We start from the raw sequence: 23,073 nt of genomic DNA, 5'->3' as shown, positions 1-23,073 counted from the left end.
TTAATTATATTAATGATCGTCTATTGTCTTATACCTTACACTTAAATACTATGTCAAGGACCTACCAACAATCAAAACATATAAATATTTTTCTTCTAAAAAATAAGTTTCATAAAAAAATATTACCTCTCTCTATAAGTAGCCAAGGTGCGAGAAAACACTTGCGTAGCCTTGTCAATGCCGTGCTTCATAACACGAGATTTTTCTAAAGCTGTCAAATATCTGGTCTGGGTGTTTAGCTCCTTTACTTTGGTGGACAACTTTAAGTTTTCTGTCGCGAAACCTAAAAGTAAGTATTAACCATAATCATCAAAAGTTAAGACTCAAAATCTAACGGTAATTTCATAAACAGACTACCTAACATTTAACAAACTTCATATATGGAGTGGAAATTCAATTTTTAAACTTTTAACCACACATTAGTAGGAAATCATATAAAATAATGTTAAAGTTGGAAAAATACCTTTAGATTTAGAGGTGAAATGTGCCTTTTTTAAATACCAAAGTTTTTTGGTTTCATTTTTTATTAAATCTTACATAAATAAATGGATATAATCTACTAAGCGGAATACAAAAGATTAATCTATATACATTTAAAAAGCAAGGTTACGATTTGAAATAATGGTCTGAGTTTTATTTACATCTTGATTGATTGATTGATTAGCCATAGTTTCTTAGGGTTTGGACCTAAGTAGTCATGTGGTAGTCTGAGACACTTTTGTATAGACACTAGGGCTATCAAGCTCCACGTTCAAGCACATTATGATTGACCCACTATCTCATGAGAGCTACTTATTATTACCTCACTCTCGCCGAGTATGGCAGGTGTCCCAAATTAAGTCACCGTAATGAATGACGCTCTCCGCAGAGGAGCTTGGGATAAGGGAAGTACTGATATTATAACTATGTGACTATTGAGAATCCAAACTTACTCAATAATCCCCTTCTTACACAACCAGGGGAAGTTGTGTGATTATTTACATCTTGTTTGTAAAAGTTTGATTAATACCTTGAATACAAAGATGAGACTTCTTGAGATTAGCCTCAGACAATGCCAGCTTTTCTTCCAGCTTGGAGACATTTTCCTGGACACCTGCAGTTCATGCATTTAATTAGGTAGGTATACAATTTAGTAAGTTTAAGATTTCATTGGGATATATAGAAAAAATACAATACAGTAAAATATGCCCTAATTGCATAAATGATGTTTTATATGTAAAATATTTGTAAATTGGTAAAAATGCAAATGTCATCTCCCTTCCTCTTTTCAGGGAAGCTTTACAAATGTCTTGTGATTTTAAGCTTTTGTCATGACCTCCCTTAGGGGCAAAGCAACTTGCAGTTAAAATAGACATTGTCAAGATAGGTATGAAATTAAATGATGAAAATAAGAAAATGAACAAAATTATTTTTACCTGTATTTTTAACAGAGTTCACAGAAGCTTGGATTTTGGTTAATGTTTCTTTTAACTGTCTCAACTCTTCTTCTTTAGCCTTCAATATTAGGAAATATAGAATCAAGGAATGGCATAACGAGTTCATATTAGCTTTAAATAACTGTCCACAAGAAGAAAAATAAGAATTTAAAAATCTAACCTGAAACTATTAATCTCTGTTCAATTCGAAACAGATTTATAGTAGGAAATGGAAGAACTTTGGTCGCAATGCTGTCAATATAAATTCTGATCAAAATCAAACAGAGAACAATGGTTTTAGAATTATAATTTTTTGTTTTCTTGCAGACAGTCAATATAATTGACGGAAAGCTGTATTATAATTATAACATTCCAATAATAAATATTAAAACAACCTTAAGATCCGCAGATTTTCTTTCAAGCTTAGCAATCAGCTGATTCTTTTCCATTTCAATATCAAGAACAGTTTTCTCCATTTGTTCGATATATTCATCTTTCTCCACCAGTTTGTCCTCTGTGGCACGAAGAATTTGTTCTAGCTCAGCGTTGCGGTTCAGCTCATATTCTAGACAAGGAGAATTATGTTCGTAAGAAGCGCAGCAATAACAGCTAACAGCATAGGTAGCAATTGAACAATGATAGGTAAGTGATGATGAAGTGATGATTTTGTGTTTAAAATTTAATTACCCATTCATTATCCAGGACAGAAATCATAATCCTTATATAAAAGTAACAGGATGTGTGTGCGTATCAAGGATCTCGTTGACTGACCACTGAACCTTTATGGTCCTCATGTACAGTAAAGCATCATAGAGGTCCAGGAAAGGTTATTTTTACTTTTCTAGAGGAGGGTGCCTTCACCCACCTTAGAGAACCCCCCCCCCCCCCGAAAAAAAAAAATTTTACTATATCTTTTAAAACTTAAAACTTTAAAATGAATGGTCAATTTACAGCCCATACCACTCCCTCAAGTGCCCCTAGAGACCTGGCGTAATTAAGTAATATGACATAGCTTACCAAGATGTTGTTCAATTTCCGGACTCACTCTGGAGCAGTTCTCAATAAGTTCCTCTAGAGCTTCTTTAGATTCACTGTTAAGTTTGTAGATTGATATTTTAACCGTATTCAGGAAAATTATGATGATCCCAGGGATCTTAGGGAATAAGACAATGGATGATAAATTGATGTATAACCCCAATGATGATGTACAAAATCACCCCTTCTGTAGATTATTAAGATTAGTGCTTGAATTGTTTGGACATTCAACTTACTTGACCAACCAATCAAATTCAATAAGTCCCCAAAGTTGTTAAGCCAACGAATAAGAAAACGGTATTATAAAACTTTGTACAATAACCAGCCCATTGTCCTCTCCCTCCCAGCAACATGAAGCAAAGCTCACATATGTAAAACAGTTATCAAGTCAAAGAATAGATTTATAGTAACCATGATAAGCTTCAAGCAAAATGAGCCAGTGGTGATCCAGATTAACGCACCTCATATCGATCTTTAAATTAAAATGGCATTGGCGATCCGGCTCACCAAGTGGTTCGCCTATGGATCACCGGCTACACTCGTTTGGTATAGCCACCAAGCCGGATCGAGGTGAGCCGTATTTAATAAATTAATATTTTTTTCAATTAGTTTTAATATTTTATAGCAAAACTATCATAAAAACATTTTTACCCCGATCTGGCTCACCACTAAAATGATTTAAAGATCCAGCTCAGCTGAGAAAAACACATTCCTCCCGAAAGAAAGATATAAAAATCCTCAGGATATTTCAAATATGAATTGATCAAGTGAGTTTTAAAGTAGAGATAAATTCAAACAAAACGCACTCTATAACTGTTTCCAGCCAAAGAAATAAAATTTTACCTTCCCTAAAAAAATCGTCATTAATTTGCAATGCATAACTATCAAATCAGAAAGACTATAAAACAGTAATACGGTTCAGTTTTGACGAGAACTTTCGAGAAAATCATAAATCCAATCCGTTTTGAATAATAAACCTTAGTTTCAGTTTATACAATCTTTTCAAAATAGTCTAGTAACCTTTACTACTTGATAATAATCTACATTCCTAATGACAACTTCAATATTTTCAGCTTGGGCAGTAAGATCATCCAAATCAATAAAGTCATTATTGATTAAGTTATCTTCCGTGTTTGCTTGCTTTTTCATCAGCTTAAATTGCGGATTTTTCTGCAGACGTTTGATTAAATTGAGGAAAGAACAAACCTCCTAAAAACATAAATTTAAAATAAAGCCTATTTGTAGGTATTTCAATAAGAAGCACATCAGCAAGATGGCAAACATAAAAGACAACAATTTTTAATATTGGTAGATTTCCTATATTATAAAGTAATACGTATTTTTAAGTCTGAATCTAAAGATCTCGGAAATTGCCGATCAGATTGGTTAGTAATTTCCATGTAAGCTTTATACATATCTATGGAAAGTTTTGGGCTATTTTTATGAACCCCAATCTGCACGTTCTTAGAAGCTAGGATCGCAGCAACTAGCAAACACAGAAGTTACATATTTTTTATTATCGCAGTCCATAAAATCAATTCAGAAAAAAAGAAGCTGAGCTACTAAATAAATGCCTTACTTGATTTCTCTTATTCAGTTCAGATTCAAGCCTGGAAACCTGGCCATTGCATTCGTCAATCTTGGCTTGGTGGTTGGTTTCCGTGTCCTGTAATATTCAAGTAGTAAAACATGGAGAAAATTCATGAATAAGGTATAGCCAACAAGCAAAACAAATCTAAAATAATATTTGGGTGGCATATTAAAAGGTCGTCAATTCTACTTAGAGTTGCCCCCAAACTTCAGCAGAAAATGACGTAAAGGTTTCTTGATTTTTTCCCGAATTAATTTCGTTGTTGGTATAAGATGGGGAAAAATAAATATGAAGATCTTATAATCCAAGTATCCAGTACAATTAGAGACATCATAGAAAGCTAATAAATAATGAAGAGATCGCAAGATAAAGGAATCAGGAAGACCATTGACTGTAAGTTCTTAAAATAGCAACTTTCAGTAACTGACCAATATACCAGAATTTAATTTATTTTATAAAAGCCTTTTTATCATTACAGACATTAAATTACCAATTTTACCTCTTCCCCTCCAAAAAAAAATAACATGTTTTACCTTTAATTCATTGTTAAGATCAGAAACTTTTCTCTTCAACTCAATTATAGTCGCAAGGTTAGAGTCTCTTTCTTTCTCCAGTTTAGAGATTGTATCCTCCAAATTCGAATTGTTCTTCTTATTAGGAATCTTAAATTAAAAGAGTGTTACAATAAAATGTTATTCATACTGTTATCTAACATTGCCTACACAAGTTATATTAGATTTTGATAATCAATGATTAATAGTAATTAAGTATATTCTGAAAGAAAACACTTAAGTTCAATGTTGGAAGGGACTAATATTCACTTGCTCTCGTTCGTCCCCTTTAGAATAAAATAAAATTTAAAAATCATCATTTATCAACTTACCATATTTTTAAGTTCGCCAATTTCTTTATCCTTTATAGCAATATCTAACTTCATCTGTTGTGCAAGCTTTTCAATCCTGCTGATAGTTTCTATCTCCTTCTCTAATCTGTTAGCAATACCATCCTTTTCTGCCTTCAACTGGTCATTTTCGTCCATAGCTTCTGAGAGTTTGTATTCGGCATCATTCTTCTCGTTCATAGCTTCGTCTAAATTCTTTTGTATTTCGTCCTTTTGTTGCACAAGATAAAAGTTCTCTTCAATCTTATTGTCCAGCTCCTTACTTAATTGAGTCACCTTAAATTAAACAATCGTCAGAATAATAATAATAATTGAAATATGAATAGAATCTTATAATTTCAAAAGTTTCTTAGATCAAATTACATTACATACCTACCTACACTAAAGAAGTAAATCAAAATGGAGCATTTTAAATTTTTACCTCTTCTTTAAGATTTTCAATAGCTGTTTGATTTTCCATGTTGTTCTCAGAGTTCGCGTCCATTCTAGAAAATAAAAGTTAAAATTGATAAAAATCCGTTAAAATGAGAAAAATGGTAATTTTCCATTAAACAAGAATGACAACATCTATAAAAGCGAAGCTCAGTAAAATCAGAAGGAAGGACAAACAAACAACGTGTAGAGTGTCAGAAATTAACATCCAAACATTAATTAAGTATAAACAAAATTGTACATATATTTGTTGCAAAATTGCATAATACAGGATACTGTAATAAAACATACTTAAAGGGGGGGGGTAAAATGTGGTGACTCGTCACACGACATACCAGCAATTTTATTTTGGGTGCTACTCCCTTAGTTTTAGAGATAATTGGATGAAATCTTTTGGGCTGGGTCACTAATTACCCCAACTATTGGTATCTTTCAAAAAAAATGGCGGCGGGACCGCCGCTCCCGCCGCCCGCCGCCGTTTTCCGCCGCCACCAAAAAAAATTTTTTATTGCATTTCTCGCCGAATTAGGCAATTTGGAATCATTTGAGACCATGTTATTTTTTTCAAAAATTTTTCCCCTTACAAGCAACCCTGCGGGGGGACTTAGTCATTTTTTTCAAATTCTCGTTTATCAAGGTATATCTTAAATACAGTGCTACTCCTGTGCTTTTAAAGATATTGAAACAAAATCTTTTTAGGTTGGTAAGTAAAAAATATTTGAATTAAGAAAACGGCGGCGGGACCGCCGCTCCCGCCGTCCGCCGCCGTTTTCCGCCGCCACCAAAAAAAATTTTTTTATTGCATTTCTTGCCGAATTAGGCAATTTGGAATCATTTGAGACCATGTTATTTTTTTCAAAAAATTTTCCCCTTACAAGCAACCCTGCGGGGGGACTTAGTCATTTTTTTCAAATTCTCGTTTATCAAGGTATATTTAAATACAGTGCTACTCCTGTGCTTTTAAAGATATTGAAACAAAATCTTTTTAGCTTGGTCAGTAAAAAATATTTAAATAAAAAATGGCAGAGGTACCACCGCGGAAAACGGCGGCGGGACCACCGCTCCCGCCGTCCACCGGCGTTTTCCGCCGCCACCAGAAAAAATTTTTTCATTGCATTTCTCGCCGAATTAGGCGATTTAGAATCATTTGAGACCATGTTTTTTTTACTTACCCACCCAACACCTGAAAAGATAAAAGATAATGTTTAAAAAAAAAAAATTTTGGTGGCGGCGGAAAACTGCGGCGGACGGCGGGAGCGGCGGTCCCGCCGCCGTTTTCTTAATTCAAATTTTTTTTACTTACCAACCTAAAAAGATTTTGTTTCAATATCTTCAAAATCACAGGAAAATTACTGTATTTAAATATACCTTGATAAACGAGATTTTGAAAAAAATGACTAAGTCCCCCCACAGGGTTGCTTGTAAGGGGAAAATTTTTTGAAAAAAATAACATGGTCTCAAATGATTCCAAATTGCCTAATTCGGGGAGAAATGCAATAAAAAAATTTTTTTTGGTGGCGGCGGAAAACGGCGGGAGCGGCGGTCCCGCCGCCGTATTCTTAATTCAAATATTTTTTACTTACCAACCTAAAAAGGTTTTGTTTCAATATCTTTAAAAGCACAGGAGTAGCACTGTATTTAAGATATACCTTGATAAACGAGAATTTGAAAAAAATGACTAAGTCCCACCGCAGGGTTCCTTGTAAGGGGAAAAATTTTTTAAAAAAATAACATGGTCTCAAATGATTCCAAATTGCCTAATTCGGCGAGAAATGCAATAAAAAATTTTTTTTTGGTGGCGGCGGAAAACGGCGGCGGGCGGCGGGAGCGGCGGTCCCGCCGCCGTTTTTTTTGAAAGATACCAATAGTTGGGATAATTAGTGACCCAGCCCAAAAGATTTCATCCAATTATCTCTAAAACTAAGGGAGTAGCACCCAAAATAAAATTGCTGGTATGTCGTGTGACGAGTCACCACATTTTACCCCCCCCCTTTTTATGATAAGATTATAGAGATGCTTGAATTATATATATTATTGTACAATTGTTGTCCTAGAAATGATTATTCCAAAAATCAGACGAATAGGATAATAATATCATATGAAAAGTTATTTTCAAAACAATATAAAACACAGCATGTTTTAAACGGTTGTAGGAATTTCTAGTAAGGATTATAGAGTTGCTACGCTTCCTAAATCGTAACTTACTGTTATAGGAATCATCATGCAAAGTTTGAAATCGATATGACAAAATGAAAAGAGCCAGCCGTTACGGAAGTACCGACCCTAATTAGAGAAAAGTTTCACTTTAAAAAAAAGTCTATTTGTACCTGCTGTCATTTGCAAAGGATCCAAAAGCATCACTATACAAAATTCTGGATTCTTCACTTAGAGGACCTTTATTATTATCCACAGCTGATTTGGTCTGTGCAGCAGTACTTTCAATCAGCTGATTTAGTTGACATTCAAGATCAGCTGATCGTTGATTGGCGGCTTTTTTCTCTGCTTCGCTGTAGGCTAATTGTGACTTCAACTGGTCAACCTGAAATGAATTTTTATTAGTGAAATTTTTTATCCCACAAGGTTCTCCTTTACAAGGTAGCTTCTCGTAGGCCCTGGGAAGGTTTGGGACTATTTTAGTAGACCACCCAAGAAAAAAAATCCCCGCCCCCCCCCCAAAAATACTTTTTACTCTTTTTTTAAAATCCAAAATAGATTGGGTTATCGAATTTAACTCCTCCCTCCTCAAGTACTCCTAGAGGCCTCTAGGGCGTAGCCGCAAGCGTTAGGGAAATAAAATATGACATCTTTAAATAAAACCCAACAACAAATATTACCTCCTGCTTGTATTTATCTTCAATTGATTGAAGGCCTTTCGAGGCTTCATTCACCAAAGCTTTATTTTCCTCCAATTCGCGTTTTAACTCTTCGCCTCTAACCTAAAAAACATACCTATAAGATGAGATTCATTATATAATAATACGGGGTGAGTACTTAGTATTAGTAATAGTTATTTCTTTCATCTTATTATAAACGGCTTTCCGCGGATATAGAATGTACAGTTATAAGATTAAAAAAACTGGTTTAAATCTTATGATTGTACATTTCTATATTCGTAGAAAACTGGATATAATACGATGCTAGACATAGTTTTTTCGTATGGATGAGAACCGGTTCCTATCCACCGGATTCGAATGAATACGAGAAACAAAATTAGTTTTCTGAAACAAATATAGGAAAAATACTACGGTTCCCCTTTTAAAATATACTAGTTGCTACGCCCCTAGCATCTAGTGGAGAACGGATATGTCAGGAAAATAGCCTAAAACCACCTAAGACCTATATAATCCTACCCTGAAAAGAAATACGTCCAATTCGAATAAGTCATTTCTTTAGGTACAGGATTGTTTACCTTTAAATCAATGTTTATTCTGTACAAATTTTCTTGTTCCACGGGACCAGAGAACAGACCTAAAATTTTCATTCATTTTTCATTCATATTTCAATTAGTAAAGTTAATTGTGTAAAATTATTAAAAACCGAAGCTTTTCTAGATACATACATTTATATTTTGTCTGTCAATCTTGCTTACTGAGTATTGCAACTAGTGTTATCAGTGTTTCGGAGCCGGAGCCGGGAGCAGCAACATTTTGGTGGAGCCGGAGCCGTATTTTTCGTTAAAAACAGCCCCGGCTCCGGATTAGCTAAAAATGATTTTTAAAAGTAATATTATAATCTGGCAACGGTATATTTCCATATAATAAACTGAAAAACTATTGTTACTTAACAAATAGACATACAACCTTCTACTTTAATATAGCTTTAATCAAATAAAAGCAAAATATTTTATATTATTTTTTTTTTTTTTGTCAAATTCAATAATGAAAAAAAATTTATATATTAATTTTAAGGTAGGAGCCGGAGCCGTATTTCCAGATACGGCTCCGCGGAGCCGGAGCCGCATCAAAATTAAACGGCTCCGACACCCTGATTGTTATGTATGTAAACCTTTGCATGAAGATTAATGTAACTATTTGACATGATTTATGTACTTGCACTCCACTGGAGTAAAAATCTATATCGTGCTTTCTTATTAAAGTAACTATTTTGGCATCCACTAGAATCCACTAGTAATTCACAACTTTACAACTTCTTTAAGCGATTGAGATTATAAAATGATAAGATTTTTACTTTAATGCATGTTATCGTCTATGTTTTTAATAAAGTTTAATTACAAAAGGTGAAATAATGCACGTTTCTATAACCTTAACATTAGAGTTAAATAACTCTTTGTTCATTTATCCAATAAAATAAAGGGGGGGGGCGAAAGTGACACTTTTTGAAACCAAAACTAAGAGTCAACAAAGGAACTCAACTAAAAAAAGGGTTACAGGTCTGAGATTTTGCATGGCAGTTGCTTTATAGGGGTACAATATGGAACTGTGAAGAAACGGCGGCGCAACCGCCGAAAACCGCCGTTTCCCGCCGTAATTTTTGTTGCCTTTTCTCGGCGGTTTTCGGCGGTTGCGCCGCCGTTTCTTCACAGTTCCATATTGTACCCCTATAAAGCAACTGCCATGCAAAATCTCAGACCTGTAACCCTTTTTTTAGTTGAGTTCCTTTGACTTTTAGTTTTGGTTTCAAAAAGTGTCACTTTCGCCCCCCCCCTTTAATTACCTTTATTTTCCTCCAGAAAATAGATTCTCAGTTTTAAATTAAAATTTTCTTTCCTATTGAAAATTAAATATTGAACCAGTTTATTAAAATTCAGAATCATTCATTTTTTCTTTCTATAGTTTTAAGCATATCTGTGCGAAAGGAGGGGGGGGGGGGGGTGGCACCACTCACCTAATTTCTAAATTTGAATAGCATGCCCCTCAACACCCCCCCCCCCCCAAACCTAGATGAGGTTCACACCCCATGAAAAAGGTCTGTGCAATTCTGGGACTTTAAATGATTATTCCCCCCCCCCAAAAAAAAATAGCTAATAAACTTGTTATACCTATGTTTTTGTCTTAAAATCTTAGGTATATCTTGAAATAAAAACTTGTCCTTATATTCTCCTTAAATAAGTTTGTACTCTTTGAACTTATTCTGACAAAAAGACAGGCATATCCTAGCAATACGATAGCTGCAGCTATATCAAAAAATGCAAGAACGCCTTTTGACAGATTAAAAAACTGGTTTAATTCCTGAGTGTGGTCAGCTGTTCTTCATAATCTTTCATTGTTAGGCCCCTGCTCACTCCATGCTCGTTAATAGAGTTACTTACTAAAATATTTATATTTAATAGATAATGAGATAGTTAGGAAATATTACATATATTTACATAAACCTAATGCAATGTATTTGGAAAAGTTGACATCAGATATAGATCAACATTTATAACCTAAGCTTATTCATAATTGTCCAACTCTGACCAAAGTATTGAAGTACCTTGATACATTCTATACATAGAATTTTAAAGAAATATTTTAGAAAAATATCAATTTAGATCACTAATCTTACCTATAGAATGATTGCTTCCATCAACCTGCCAGGAGGTCATGGCAGGACTGTCCTCCAGAACGGATCCTCCAGCCGTTACTGGACCTGGAACCCCAAGAACACAGGGAGAAAGTGGCCGTCCGTCTTTTGGTGGAGTTAATGGCGTGTCTGTAAACCTGTCCAAATATTTCAATTAAGATCCAATTCTCATTTTTAAGTTATGTTATAAAAAGAGACCAGATGGCATATAGTAGCTTACTTTTTATTAGAGGACAACTAAATGATTTAAACTTTTAGGGTTACCTTTTTATAAGAGGACAACTAAATGATTCAAACTTTTAGGGTCACAATATAGGAAAAAGAGGGAAGTTGACATTTCCTAACAATAAAGCCCATGTATTTACGAGTATTATTCAATTTAAAAACTTTAAAGAGATTAAATAGATTATCTGGCGCTTTCATTTCACTTTTCTGCCCCCCCCCCCCCCCAACCCTATATTTTAGTAAACAAAAAAATTTCTAACACTTTGCTCTATCCCTGCGGGATTTATCCAAACCTAATCTAACCAAAATTATCATTAAAATAAGTTTTTTTTCGATAAAAAGGTTCGTTTTTAGTCCATTTGAGGTATGAGAAAAACCGCTCATCATCTTGTGAAATTCTAATTAAACAAACATTTTCTATTATGATTTTAAAAATATATTCCTGACTCGTTGTTTGGTTTGACTTGGTGGAGTTATGTGCATCTGAACAATATTTTTAGCTGGATCTATGTATAACACAGGGCTCTCCTGAATAAAAAGTAAAGATTATTATAAACATAAATTGTAGGCTATTTTTCCAAGAAATATACCACAAAACAAATCATTTTCGGTTTTAAAATCGTTAATTTTCAAAGAAAGTAAAACTATCCTTGTCCCAAAGTTTTATAAACACTTATCTAAATCTTTTATTCGTTTGAACTTCAACATTTTACTTGGTTTTATAAATCTTTAATTTTATCTGCACTAAAAGGTACCTAATTCAGAAATGCATGATTAAGGATGGGCAACGATTTAAAGTCCATTGTCTCATCCCTCAAGTCACCTAGTATTAAAAAAACCTAACCTGTCCTTCTTTCTGTGTATCAGCCCCCTGGCCCTGCGGGGTCAAACTATCATCATTCAAAGGCAAGGAGGGATCCATCTCTGTTGATTCATCCATCATTTTTATAATATGTCACTTATGTTAATGTTATCATCTAAAAAAATATTAAAATTCAAGCGTTTTATTGTTGCTTTTATAGAGGTACTTTATTTAGATCACATAAGATAATTTTAAATGCTTCCTTGAATAATAAAAATACTTTTTTTATGCGGGAGCTGGAATACTGCAACGATGTAGAACAGGACAGGCAAAGATTCTTTAAGGATAAAACTTTGAAATGAGTAGTTATAGAAATGAGCATTAACCAGAAGAAAAAAATAAAATCTTTGTCAACCCTGTTCTACCATATAATGTTAAGTATACTCAAGTCCCTTGATTTCAGGGTTTATATTTTACAAAGGAGGGTGGGGGGAAACTTTCTATTTTACTCAGGAAGGCAATTTTTTAGAGACAAATAATTTAATTTTATTATTGTGAATAATAACCCTGTGAAATAAAATCTATAATTGATAATAAAATATATCATTTTACCGGATTTTGTTTTTATAAAAGTATACAAAAATACATATACACATAAAATATAATTTCTTATAATTCTTTAATTTTCTTGTATAAAAAGACGACAAAAGACATTCACACATTATTAAGCTTGCCTAAAAAGAATTTACAAAGAGAACATCATTTTTAATTTCTGATTTGTTAATCCAATGGTTTGAGTTCGACTTTGTTTTTGATTCATCTCAAGATTTACTTTGTGTTGGGCAAAGCGCGTCTACAATATTTTAACATTCACAATTAGTTTTTTTTTTAAGAGGAATTGGATAGACAAAGTGTGAAGAGTAGTTGAACACGAGTCGGGCGGTTCTAATCCTAAGTTGAAGTATGGAAAAGAAACAGGTGCAGTGTCAAAACGGACTAAGGGAAACTTGTTAGAGTTCAAGTTCCCAGACCAGTCTCTTCCTAGATATAGGCCAGGGTAACCTGGAGGAGAAAGTGTAAGAACGTGTGATTACCTTCAATGGTAGGGATGGTTAATTGCAGGGAGGAGACATTGACTGTAAATTTAAAGCATAGGATTTTTACATGTTCTCTCATTAGTTGGTTTAAAAACTTTGAGTACTGTCTTATCAAATCTTCAATATCGGGGTCCAAACTTATCCACAAATAATTCAAATCTACAAAAGGGGTAACTATGTTTATAATCAATGAGTAACATCAAACATCGTCCATTGTACTGGATGTAAATGTTAAAATGTTCCTGAAGAGAAGGATATGAGGCTCTGGCTTGTGAAACATGTAGTGCACCCAACCCTGCAAAGAAAGACGGATCATGAATAAAAAAACGAAGTCATCTGTAAGCTCTCTCACCAGTAAAAAGTTTTCCTTGACGTTAAAGGTCCAAAATTTTGCAATACGTGTAAAGCAGAACTTTTTGGAAAAAAAAATTTCGGATCATTGAAAAAAAGTATCGAGTATCGTCGTATTTTTTACAGTAGCTTTTTTCTTATTTCTAGCCCCTGCGGGGAGATCTAACTCTTCAGGACGAACTTTTACCTTACCTAATCTAAAAAAACATATCAAAAGCTACTGTGAAAATACGACGAAACCTGAAACTTTTTTTCAATGATCCGAAAAAAAAATTTTCTACAAAAAGTTCTGCTTTACACGTATTGCAAAATTTTGGACCTTTAACGTCAAGGAAAACTTTTTACTGGTGAGAGAGCTTAGAGATGACTACAAGATTTAACTAAATTAAAATATCCGCATGCATTCCAGTAAGAAACAGAGTTATTCAAAGCATACCTAACGTTTTTAGTTAGGTAATGCTCGTGTACAAAAAAAGAACTACCTATGACCAAGTACATTAAAAAATCAAACACAAGTTGAAAATAAATCTACGAAAAACTTTGACCAACTGGCAAAAAAGTACAAGACTAAACAAATTTTGGATCATGGAAAGAGAACGAAGTAGCAGTTTTCGTCGTGTTTTCACGGTAGCTTTCCTCCTATTTTTAGCCATTGTGGTGGATCTAACCCTGCGGGGCAATCATTAACATTTACCGAACCTAACTTAAAACAACCTATCAAAAGCTACTGTGAAAATACGACGAAACCCGCTACTTCGTTCTCAAATTTCCATGATCCTCAATTTCAAAAAAAAAATGTTGTACCTGACTCTGTTGGACACCAATACCACGCCATTCCGTCTCTGACATAAGATGGGTGGTGGGCACTTGCTTAGCGATATCCTAAACAACATTTTTGTGTAATAGATTTATAACCCTAAAGAGGTGTATATTAAGAATCTGCATAGAATCCCCTGCTAAATTCAATGGGCGCGCTATTCCAACCCATTCCTTTTATGATATGATGACCATTGATACCAAAAAAAGTGTGTTGATAGCTTTTTTTTCTGGAATATGTAAAATTCTGTTTTTGTTAAAAAATTCTTCCCCAGGGGGAACCCATCGGCCATCCCCTATTTTTTTTTATGAAAATCGAAATTGACATATTGCTGAAAAAAGCTACAAGAACACTTTTATTGGTATCAATAGTCATTATGTCATAAAAGAAATGGGTTAGAATTGCGCGCCAAAAATTTTTTGCATTTTGAGTCGGTCTAATATACAATACACCCCGCTGTTACCCTAGAAGGTCAGACAAAATATTCCATCCAACTTTTAAAAGGAATTTCTTGTAGATTTTTGTTAACATTTAGTTACGTGATTCAATCAGATAATACAGGCGAACCAAAAGCTTTGTCCTAAAAAACCACTGTTTATATCTGTCTTATTAAATGGATGGAATATATGTAATACCCCGGCTTTTTCATGCTAATCTATCTTTATAATTATTATCTATCTATCTATTTACATACCTTGGGTAACATTACATGACGATATTCATATTTATCGTCTGTGTATTTGTCACTGTAATAAATGTCTTTGATGGGCATTTTGTCTGAAATTTTTAGTAGGTATTACATTAAAATACATGGAAAATTAGGGGCAGAAATAAATATCCTAAAAGACGAAATAGGTACCTAGCTAAGATTAATTAAAACCTATTTCAATTTTTCCTTTTTAGAATTCTTATTAGAGTGAAGGTTATAATATCATAAATAATCATACAACAAATTTCATAAATACATTAATATCACAAAAATTTAGCATTCATAGAATTTAGGCCGGATACTGAGTTGATCAACTCGAGAGGAAAAACTGTGAATTGGATTTTATTTAAATACATTTCTGTCTTTGCCTTTAAAAAGAAACCTTCAAAGTTTTTTAGATAGTTAACTAATATAATATAATTATGATGAAACATTTTTTTAGAATTTGATTAGTCCTATTGTGTATACAGAGACGAATATTCTGCATAAGATTAATTTTTCCCCGGCTGCAAAATATTCCATCCCCCCCCCCCCTAATTTTTTCCACAAGTAAAGTTAAAAATGAAAAATCTTCACAGTACTCTTTATTTTATTTATTTTTTACCCCTCCATCATAATTTTCAAGTTTTTTTACCAAGGAGGGGAAAATATGTTTTTCGTTCTCTTATTTTTTTCCCCCTCCAACATATTTTTAATTTACCCCCCCCCCCCCCTTTTAGCAGGGGGGCCCACGCAGAATATACATCTCTGTGTGTATAACTAAACTTTTTCTTCTAATAACCTTCAGAATTTCTCTTGATAAAAACAGTCCAAGCTTCCTCAGACTAAAGTATCTCGCTTAGCTATGAGCCTCCAATGATATTGAGGTCTCCATCGCTCCAAACAGCCTCGGTTTCGCTGTCCTCTAGTTCTTGACGACGGCTGGGACTTACACGACCTAAAGTAGAGGATCAGTTGAATCCCAGAAGGGTTAGGTACGTTATCTAGAGAATCTGAATATTTTGATGTAGGTCTTTAACTAGGTAGGTACTTATTTGTTTTTATGACAATAAAGTTATTTCTTAAGTCATTCACTTTGTTAGAGGAATCAAAAGCTTAAATCTTACCTCCAATGCTATCATTATTGCTGACAACCTCAGTCATCTCGAGGTCATAACTAGCCTCCAGCCCTCCATCGTTGGCCGCCTCTATTCTTTGCAATCCTGTGCAAAACAAATATATTATCATTTGGGAGAGAATTTCTTTATCCATTTAGGACGTACCTACTACCTACATAATTGACAAAAATCCATGAAAGATAAAAAAAAAATATATAGTATCGCACCCTAAAAGGCATTTGATGGAAGTAAATAAAAATCATATTAAATGGCGGTATTTAAGGGGTCTAAAGAATATTTATATATTTATTTCACATAGGCTTTCTAATACCTGTTTCTAGAAGATGCAGGGGTGTATATTCTGCACAAGATTTATTTTTTTTCCCCTGCTACAAATTTTTTTATTTTTTTTCCCCCTAGATTTTTCTTAAAAAGTAGGGGGGAAAATAGAAAAATATTTAAAGAACTCTATATTTTATTTATTTTATCCCTCCTACCACACATTTTTTTAGTTTTTTTAACCAAGGAGAGGGGCGAAATGGAAAAAATGTGTTCAGTTTTCTTAATTTTTTTTCCCTCCAACCACTTATTTTTTATTTCCCCCCCCCCCCCCCCTGAGCCGGGGATCACATGCAGAATATACACCCCTGAGAAGATGTGTGGGAATTTTAGCATATTATTCTATTATATAAAGTTTAAGTAATAAGCTTTTAGGTCTGTAGCGAAGGATCTCGCTAACCACTGAACCGATAGGGTTCTCCTTTACAGCAAAGTTTCTAATAGGTCCAGAGATGGTTTTAGGTTATTTTATTTTTATAATCAAATCTAGGTAATGGTATGGTTTAGAGCTAATCTTATGCCCTTCCATATCCCTTCTAATAAAAATCAAAGTTAATCAAAGATGGGACGATGGGCTGTTTATTACACTAGTCCTCAAAGTTTTATTATAACATTTTCTTTGCTTAATAACTTTAGGAACTTTAGTGAATTTTAATTGGTTGGTTCAGTAAGTTGAGTGTTCAAACGTTTCATTCAACCACCAATTGTAATTTACATAAGAGGTAATTTTGTGTATCATCATTGGGGATGTACATCAATTTATCAGCCATTGTCTTATCCCTTTAGATCCTCGAAAGTTAATACCTGCCAAAGCCGCTTCGTCCTTAGGATTCAAACTTAGAGCTAGACTGTATTGTTCCATCGCTTCAGCTTCTTTGCCCTGTTTTGCCAGTAAATCACCTAAAATGAAAAGTAGTATTTAATTTGCCAGGGATCATGAGGAATGAGACAAAAGTATTGTTGTGGGTCCCCAAATTTTTTCATTTAAGTTTTAACAAATCAATGTAAAAGTAATAGAATAAACAAACAAAAACCAAAGCTTAAGAAGAAAACATTAAAATTTATGCCTTATCATCTTTGGAATCGTCACTTAATTAATCATTTCATTTTTAAAACAAAATAAGTAAAAGTTGGTAAAGGGAGAAGTAGGTTGCGCTAAAAAATCCGTAAAAGTGTGATTTTCAGGCTTAAAAATAGTAGTAGAACAGTAATATTCACTAAATATGTGTATTTCTTCTTGAAAAGAACTACGGTTAAAAGTTAACTTAAATTTTTATCGTTTTACTACTGTTTTTAACTTAAAACTTACAACCTTAACGGATTTTTAGTGCAACCTACTCATCCCTTTAACAATAAATAGTGTATCTTTCCATAACACACCTACAAAATTGTTTAGTGAAGTGAATCAAGCAAACTAGCATAAAATATTTATGTTTATGTTTACTTGAGTACTTGGTGTAGAGAAAAGCTTAGGTACTCAATGATAGGTACAAGGACGATTTTTCATTAAAATTACTTCTATATAAATCTAAATAAAATACAGTTTATAATACTCTTATTAAATCATATCTTTATTTAAATTAGAAAATTGTTTTTTTTTAAATAGTAAAAACAAAAAACATTGTTAAAAATGAATACATTTGAAAATAAATTTGAGACACCTACCGGTGTAAAAATAAACTACATAGAATATAAAGATGTACCACAGAAAGTTAGCTTACCTAATACTTGATATAGCTTGCCACTACTCTCATATTGTAAACTTCGCTTGATATATGACACAGCCTAAAAGATAAAATAAATTACAATGAATATAAAGGCATACCTATTACCTAATAAAATATGGCAAAAATAGGGAAATTTTGTTTATTTTTATGAATTGTTAAATCTGTATCATGTTATCATGTTTTACTTTTGGTGCAACGACACAAAGAAAAAGAGGTTCAATTTTCGCAAAATAAAGAAAAACAATCATAACTTATCTAGGTATGAGGTATCTAATATTTAATATTTTTTTTCAATTAACTTTCCTAATAACTGTTTTAACAATAGACTAATATTTTACTTTGACTTACAGTATCTCTTAAAAGTTCTCTTCAAACTCTAAAAAATTATACCTTTTCTTGAGCACCTTCTCGTTCCAGCAAATCTACTAAGAGGTAAACAGCTGGCAGATAGCCGGCATCCGCGGCTCGCTCCAACAAAGTCTTGGCTCTGGCAACTGCTAATGGTTCCTAATAAAAATATTTTTTTTTATAGAAAGTTCTGGGAACTTATATATTATCTATGTACAAATCTATGTTCTAATAGTTTTTTTGATCATGGAAAAAAAGACTTTACGGCTTCCGTCACATTTTCACAGTAGCTTTTCTTCCTACCTATTTCTAAACCCTGCAGAAGGCCTTAATTCTGCGGGGCCTATTTCATAACCCTGTGGGACAATTATTAACATTTACCGAACATAACCTAACAAATACCAATATAAAAAACTACTGTGAAAATAAGATGAAACCCGCTCTTTCATTTTCTTTCCATGATCCGATTTTTATAGAAGGTTCTGAAAACTTAACTTCTATCTATAAACATAAACGTTTAGTTTTCCTTGTTGATAACAATTACGGCAATATTACCTTCAACAATGCAGTGGCATAAAGAGTCAAAGCTCTTGGTGAATTATTAAACTGTTTACAGGCCTCGGTTGCTGCATTAGCTGCTTCTCTATGACGTTGCAGCCCGATATTACATTCTACTATCCCTTGGTGTGCTTCTAACCTAAGATGAAATACTTCTTGTAATTCTAGATCAAGGAAACTTGTAACTATCCCAGAAAATAGGAAACATTCGTTACCAGCAATATTTTACCATGAACTGCACTTGATCCGAAAGTTTTTAACATTGTTATTCAGCCAGCTACACGTTTCACTTTATTAGAGTACATGGTAACTGGTGAAAGATCCATGTAATTCTAGATTGATTTTAGATTATCCGATTACAAAGTTAAAGTTTTGGGATGGTTAAGGTAATTTTTCTCGCCCTCCCTACTACCTAGTCCCTATTCCTTCCATTAAACTGAAAGAGCCAATAAAATCACTAGGTTAAGATTCACTTGTGGACAAAAATTTATTGATAAATCAGTTCTACTATAATGTAAAAACTAAAATTACCTGTAAGAAGCAATTTGATTAGCTTCTTTAAAATGGTTGATAGCATCACGATATTTCTTAAGGTCCAGAAAAATATATCCTTTTAACAGCAAAGCTTCTACGTTTTTAGCTTCTATCTGGCAGGCCTTAAATAATTAAAATTTGATTACAATATTTAATCAATTCCTAAAACTACAAGTAGTCGTTCCTTAAAGGATCTTCTATTAGTCCATTACTGATCCTTCAAATGCTTATGAAGACCAATTTCATCATATTTTGGGCAAATATAAATGAATAAGAGCCATCCCGTAGACTTTAGAGAAAGAAACTTATGTTATTAAGGACCAGTGATTTAATAATATAATATGAAGGAAGGTAGATAAGCATAACTTCCATATCTCAACTAAACATAAAGATAATATTCACCTTGTATGCAAAATAGACAGCTCTCTTGTAGTTCTTGTTCAGATGGCAGAAGTGTCCGAGTGCAACCCATGATTCTGGTCTCGTATCACTAATAGGGATCAGGAATATAGAGCTAGGCCATGAAAGATAAATTAAAAATTTCATAAATGGATATTTCCAAGAAATTGTCTCTGTTAAAATATCAATTTTAAGTTATCTATAGAACTTATGACGGATGTCATATTTTTATTGCTTATCAGTTAATACATTTTTGTTAAAATTAAAATTATGATGATCATTACTTATGCTTATATTCCTGATATTCATTAATTTCGAAGCAAGTGTTTCCAGCTCCCGACTACGATTAGTCCTGTGCAAAATGGAGGCTAGTGTATCCATCCCTAAAACAGTATAATATATATTTCTGTATTTTTATAAGCTCGGCTATTTCAAGTAAAACTTAAATATATTGTAAATCAAAGTATGAGACTAATACAAAAATACTAGGGTTGGCAATTCGAATCCGGAATCCGCCTAATTTTTGGCCAATTTTGGAATCCGAATACGGAATCCGTTTTTTAATAGTAGATTCGGATTCTTTTAAAACCTGGTTCGATTCTCGGAAGGGAATTATAGAGACCACCAAAAACATTAATTTTTAGAAAATATGTAGCACTTGAAATTTTTAAACTTTTAATAAAAGCCTTTTAAAATATTGCTAGAATCCGGAATCCGCCAAAAATAAGAATCCGGAAGCCGCAATTTTTTGGACGGATTCTTGTAAGAATCCGAATCCGGTCCAAAAATTTGACGGATTGCCATCCCTAAAAAATACATATGATGACATAATCACTCTGTCCTTCCCTCTAAATATCTATTAATCTGTCCATTTTGATCTAGCTACAGTTACACTCACCTGTAAATCTTATTAAAACTATTTATCTATCACTACCCATTAATCTAGGTATTTACCTGTAAAAAGAAAATTGTCCAAAGAGGAAGCTCTTTGTAAGACTAATCTAGCTTGTTCGTCATCTCCTCCCCATGCATGTGCCAAACCCTCTACAGTGTCAAACTCTTCGATAATTATTTAAAACAGTATTTTGAGAGTTAAACGAATGGGGCGGGATTTTTTTCGATTTCTAGGGCATCATCCGTCTATAATGGTATGCAATAATCTAACGCTAAATTTGGGATATTAGTTAAGTAACGAATCCTACAGACTACCAACAATTGGGCATGTTTAAGAGCCAAGGCATTTCCTTCTACTCTCACTATTAGTGTCACGTACAAGACAAACTTTATTTGGCTATGTAGCTACCCACTGTTAACAAATTAACGAATAGTTTTCCTGTGACAAGAACATCAACACAATTATGTGGAATATCAGATCTATCTTCCAAGGACCTGCATTCTTTTATACAGGTTTTAAATTCCTATTATTTTTATGAATTCATAAAATAAACATTCTTAGTTTATTTCCTTTGTTCGAGAGAAGCCTAGGTATTAATTCAACCTTACATATTGTCATGTGTCTAACATAGCAGACATAGGAACCTTTTCTTGAGTTAAGTTAGAAGAAGACTCGAACAATTTATTTAAGTACATTTAAAGACATAGTTTTTTTTTCTATATTTGAAAAGTTTTTGCCTTTCCATTCTTTAATTGCTATTGAGACTTTTTGAACAATATTTTTTTTATATGAATTCTTTCCTTAGCATACAAAGCAGCCTGTGCGCTGACAAATGCCTGGTACCATCCAGCTTCAGAGGCTGGCAATTTGCCCCCAGCAGTTACGACATCCTGAATAAAAATATATCATTATCTTTTTTATTAAAACGAAGATACTGTATAAAAACATCTATCCGTCTGGTAAAAGTATTTTTTTCTACAACATATGTCTTATTTTATAGTGATACATCTATTTCTATTTATTACATTCTTATTTTTTATTTGAGGTAACAGCCACTTTAACGACATTCCAAGATTTCTAAAAGTATTTTATTGTATCATTTCATCTTGCCAATAGATTTTAATCAATACCACCTTGTCGTATTATCATGAAAAGTATTGTTGATTAGTCATAGCTGTGCTTCTTTAGAAGCTTTTATAAATAATATGTATTAGAAACCATTTTAGATCTAACAAATAATACATATAATGAACTAACCTGAATTTCTTTTGCACTGACTCCAAGCCGTAGCAACGACACAACTGCATCCAAAGCTAGCGGACATTCTTTGATAACTTCTTTGAAAGCTGCGCTGGCAGGGTTTTCCACTCCGCTTTGTAAATATAAAGTTCCCAAGGCGTTGTAGATTCGTTTGTCTCGCTGCTTGGGTGGAATATTTTGTAATAAATTCACAGCCTGTTAAGTATACTTACAATATTTTTAGCATTTATTATAATCAAATGTATGCCCAGAAAATACTTGTACCTATACGTTTTCCCACATATTTGAATAAGATCTCTAAGTACACTAATTTGTTTAACTATAACATCAAATTTTGTAATATTTGACAATTAGGTAAAGAATATTTTAGTAGATATTGCGTATCCCTGATTTGTTTCACCCAACGCGACATAACACTCGTGCAAATGGAACTTGACATCAATTTCACTGAGACACAAACTTTCACCGTCAGATTTAGATTTCTGTTTGAGAAATTGTTTAATGTGCTGTAAAGATTCGTTGAAAACAGATTCTGCTCGTCGGTATTCCTTTAACTTCTGTAAACTCAGGCCTAGAAAATAATGAATTTTAATTTTGGTAGTTCAGCTACTCCATGCATACAACTGACTTGGGTATGTGCGTACGTCAGAAAATCCGACAGAGAATTAAAGATACCTAAATCAAATCCTTAATCATTATCTAAAAGATCTTTAAATTTCAAAAAACATAAATTGTTTCTTTTTAAACGAACCATTGAACATGGAGTTATTATTTTTATTCAAAATGTCATAAGTGATTTATTCACTGATTGAAAAAATTTCAAGAGAAATAACTTGCCTATTAATTTATACAAAAGATTTTTATTACGAGTTATTATTACCTTGATAAATATTTAAATTTAAAGCTTCAACTCTGGAGAGATTACTGCTGTCAACAAACTGGAAAGCTTTAGTAAAGCTGGCGTACAAACCAGATTTATATATCAGCTCCAAACTCTGATATAACTCTTGCATTCTTG

General features: G+C 33.2%; 3 protein-coding genes across 6 annotated transcripts in view; all 3 read right to left on the bottom strand.

The window, feature by feature from the left end:
- The window catches only part of LOC145329992 (uncharacterized), a 33,137-nt gene extending 20,384 nt beyond the window's left edge, over positions 1 to 12,753 (bottom strand). Inside the window, exons 1-18 of the mRNA XM_080174495.1 lie at positions 11,967 to 12,753; positions 11,568 to 11,650; positions 10,880 to 11,037; positions 10,566 to 10,642; positions 10,049 to 10,103; positions 8,784 to 8,842; positions 8,209 to 8,310; positions 7,702 to 7,913; positions 5,364 to 5,427; positions 4,925 to 5,218; positions 4,575 to 4,703; positions 4,030 to 4,116; positions 3,501 to 3,659; positions 2,433 to 2,508; positions 1,811 to 1,980; positions 1,416 to 1,494; positions 1,010 to 1,093; positions 127 to 283 (exon numbers count right to left, since the gene is read on the bottom strand). Coding sequence (XP_080030621.1) covers positions 127 to 283; positions 1,010 to 1,093; positions 1,416 to 1,494; positions 1,811 to 1,980; positions 2,433 to 2,508; positions 3,501 to 3,659; positions 4,030 to 4,116; positions 4,575 to 4,703; positions 4,925 to 5,218; positions 5,364 to 5,427; positions 7,702 to 7,913; positions 8,209 to 8,310; positions 8,784 to 8,842; positions 10,049 to 10,103; positions 10,566 to 10,642; positions 10,880 to 11,037; positions 11,568 to 11,650; positions 11,967 to 12,065 — 2,144 coding nt within the window. The 5' untranslated portion in view covers positions 12,066 to 12,753. The remainder of the gene's footprint in view (positions 1 to 126; positions 284 to 1,009; positions 1,094 to 1,415; positions 1,495 to 1,810; positions 1,981 to 2,432; positions 2,509 to 3,500; positions 3,660 to 4,029; positions 4,117 to 4,574; positions 4,704 to 4,924; positions 5,219 to 5,363; positions 5,428 to 7,701; positions 7,914 to 8,208; positions 8,311 to 8,783; positions 8,843 to 10,048; positions 10,104 to 10,565; positions 10,643 to 10,879; positions 11,038 to 11,567; positions 11,651 to 11,966) is intronic.
- The window catches only part of LOC145329997 (uncharacterized), a 78,032-nt gene extending 60,285 nt beyond the window's left edge, over positions 1 to 17,747 (bottom strand). For all 3 annotated transcript variants that reach the window (XM_080174518.1, XM_080174517.1, XM_080174519.1), the window contains exon 1: positions 17,726 to 17,747. The gene's annotated coding sequence lies outside the window, so the exon portion shown is untranslated. The remainder of the gene's footprint in view (positions 1 to 17,725) is intronic.
- APC7 (anaphase-promoting complex subunit 7) lies at positions 14,961 to 23,073 on the bottom strand. 2 transcript variants are annotated; one of them, XM_080174520.1, is made up of 16 exons: positions 22,936 to 23,073; positions 22,445 to 22,626; positions 22,053 to 22,253; positions 21,598 to 21,685; positions 21,236 to 21,320; positions 20,855 to 20,946; positions 20,201 to 20,283; positions 19,904 to 19,993; positions 19,499 to 19,623; positions 18,965 to 19,106; positions 18,452 to 18,568; positions 18,056 to 18,119; positions 17,139 to 17,234; positions 16,005 to 16,100; positions 15,642 to 15,835; positions 14,961 to 15,379 (listed from the first exon to the last, which is right to left on the bottom strand). In XM_080174520.1, the coding sequence occupies exons 1-15, from the start codon at positions 23,066 to 23,068 to the stop codon at positions 15,741 to 15,743; spliced, it is 1,689 nt and encodes a 562-aa protein (XP_080030646.1). In that variant the 5' UTR covers positions 23,069 to 23,073; the 3' UTR covers positions 14,961 to 15,379; positions 15,642 to 15,740. The 2 variants fall into 2 exon arrangements, with proteins under 2 accessions (XP_080030646.1, XP_080030648.1); XM_080174522.1 differs by having other exon boundaries at positions 14,961 to 15,353.

Source organism: Acartia tonsa, chromosome 10, assembly GCF_053477335.1.
Source record: "Acartia tonsa isolate MP-2025a chromosome 10, ASM5347733v1, whole genome shotgun sequence".
Taxonomy (NCBI): domain Eukaryota; kingdom Metazoa; phylum Arthropoda; class Copepoda; order Calanoida; family Acartiidae; genus Acartia; species Acartia tonsa.
Note: the sequence above shows the minus strand (reverse complement) of the source record. Positions and strands in the feature narration are given on the sequence as shown.

Bases quoted from the DNA above. Each gene is read 5' to 3' on its own strand.
- APC7 (XM_080174520.1), bottom strand. From the start codon at position 23,068: ATGCAAGAGTTATATCAGAGTTTGGAGCTGATATATAAATCTGGTTTG. The intron at 19,107-19,498 runs GTAATTTTAGTT...ATTTCATCTTAG, and splicing joins AATCAAATTGCTTCTTACAG to GTTAGAAGCACACCAAGGGA. The intron at 17,235-18,055 runs GTAAGCTAACTT...TTTTCATTTTAG, and splicing joins CAAGCTATATCAAGTATTAG to GTGATTTACTGGCAAAACAG.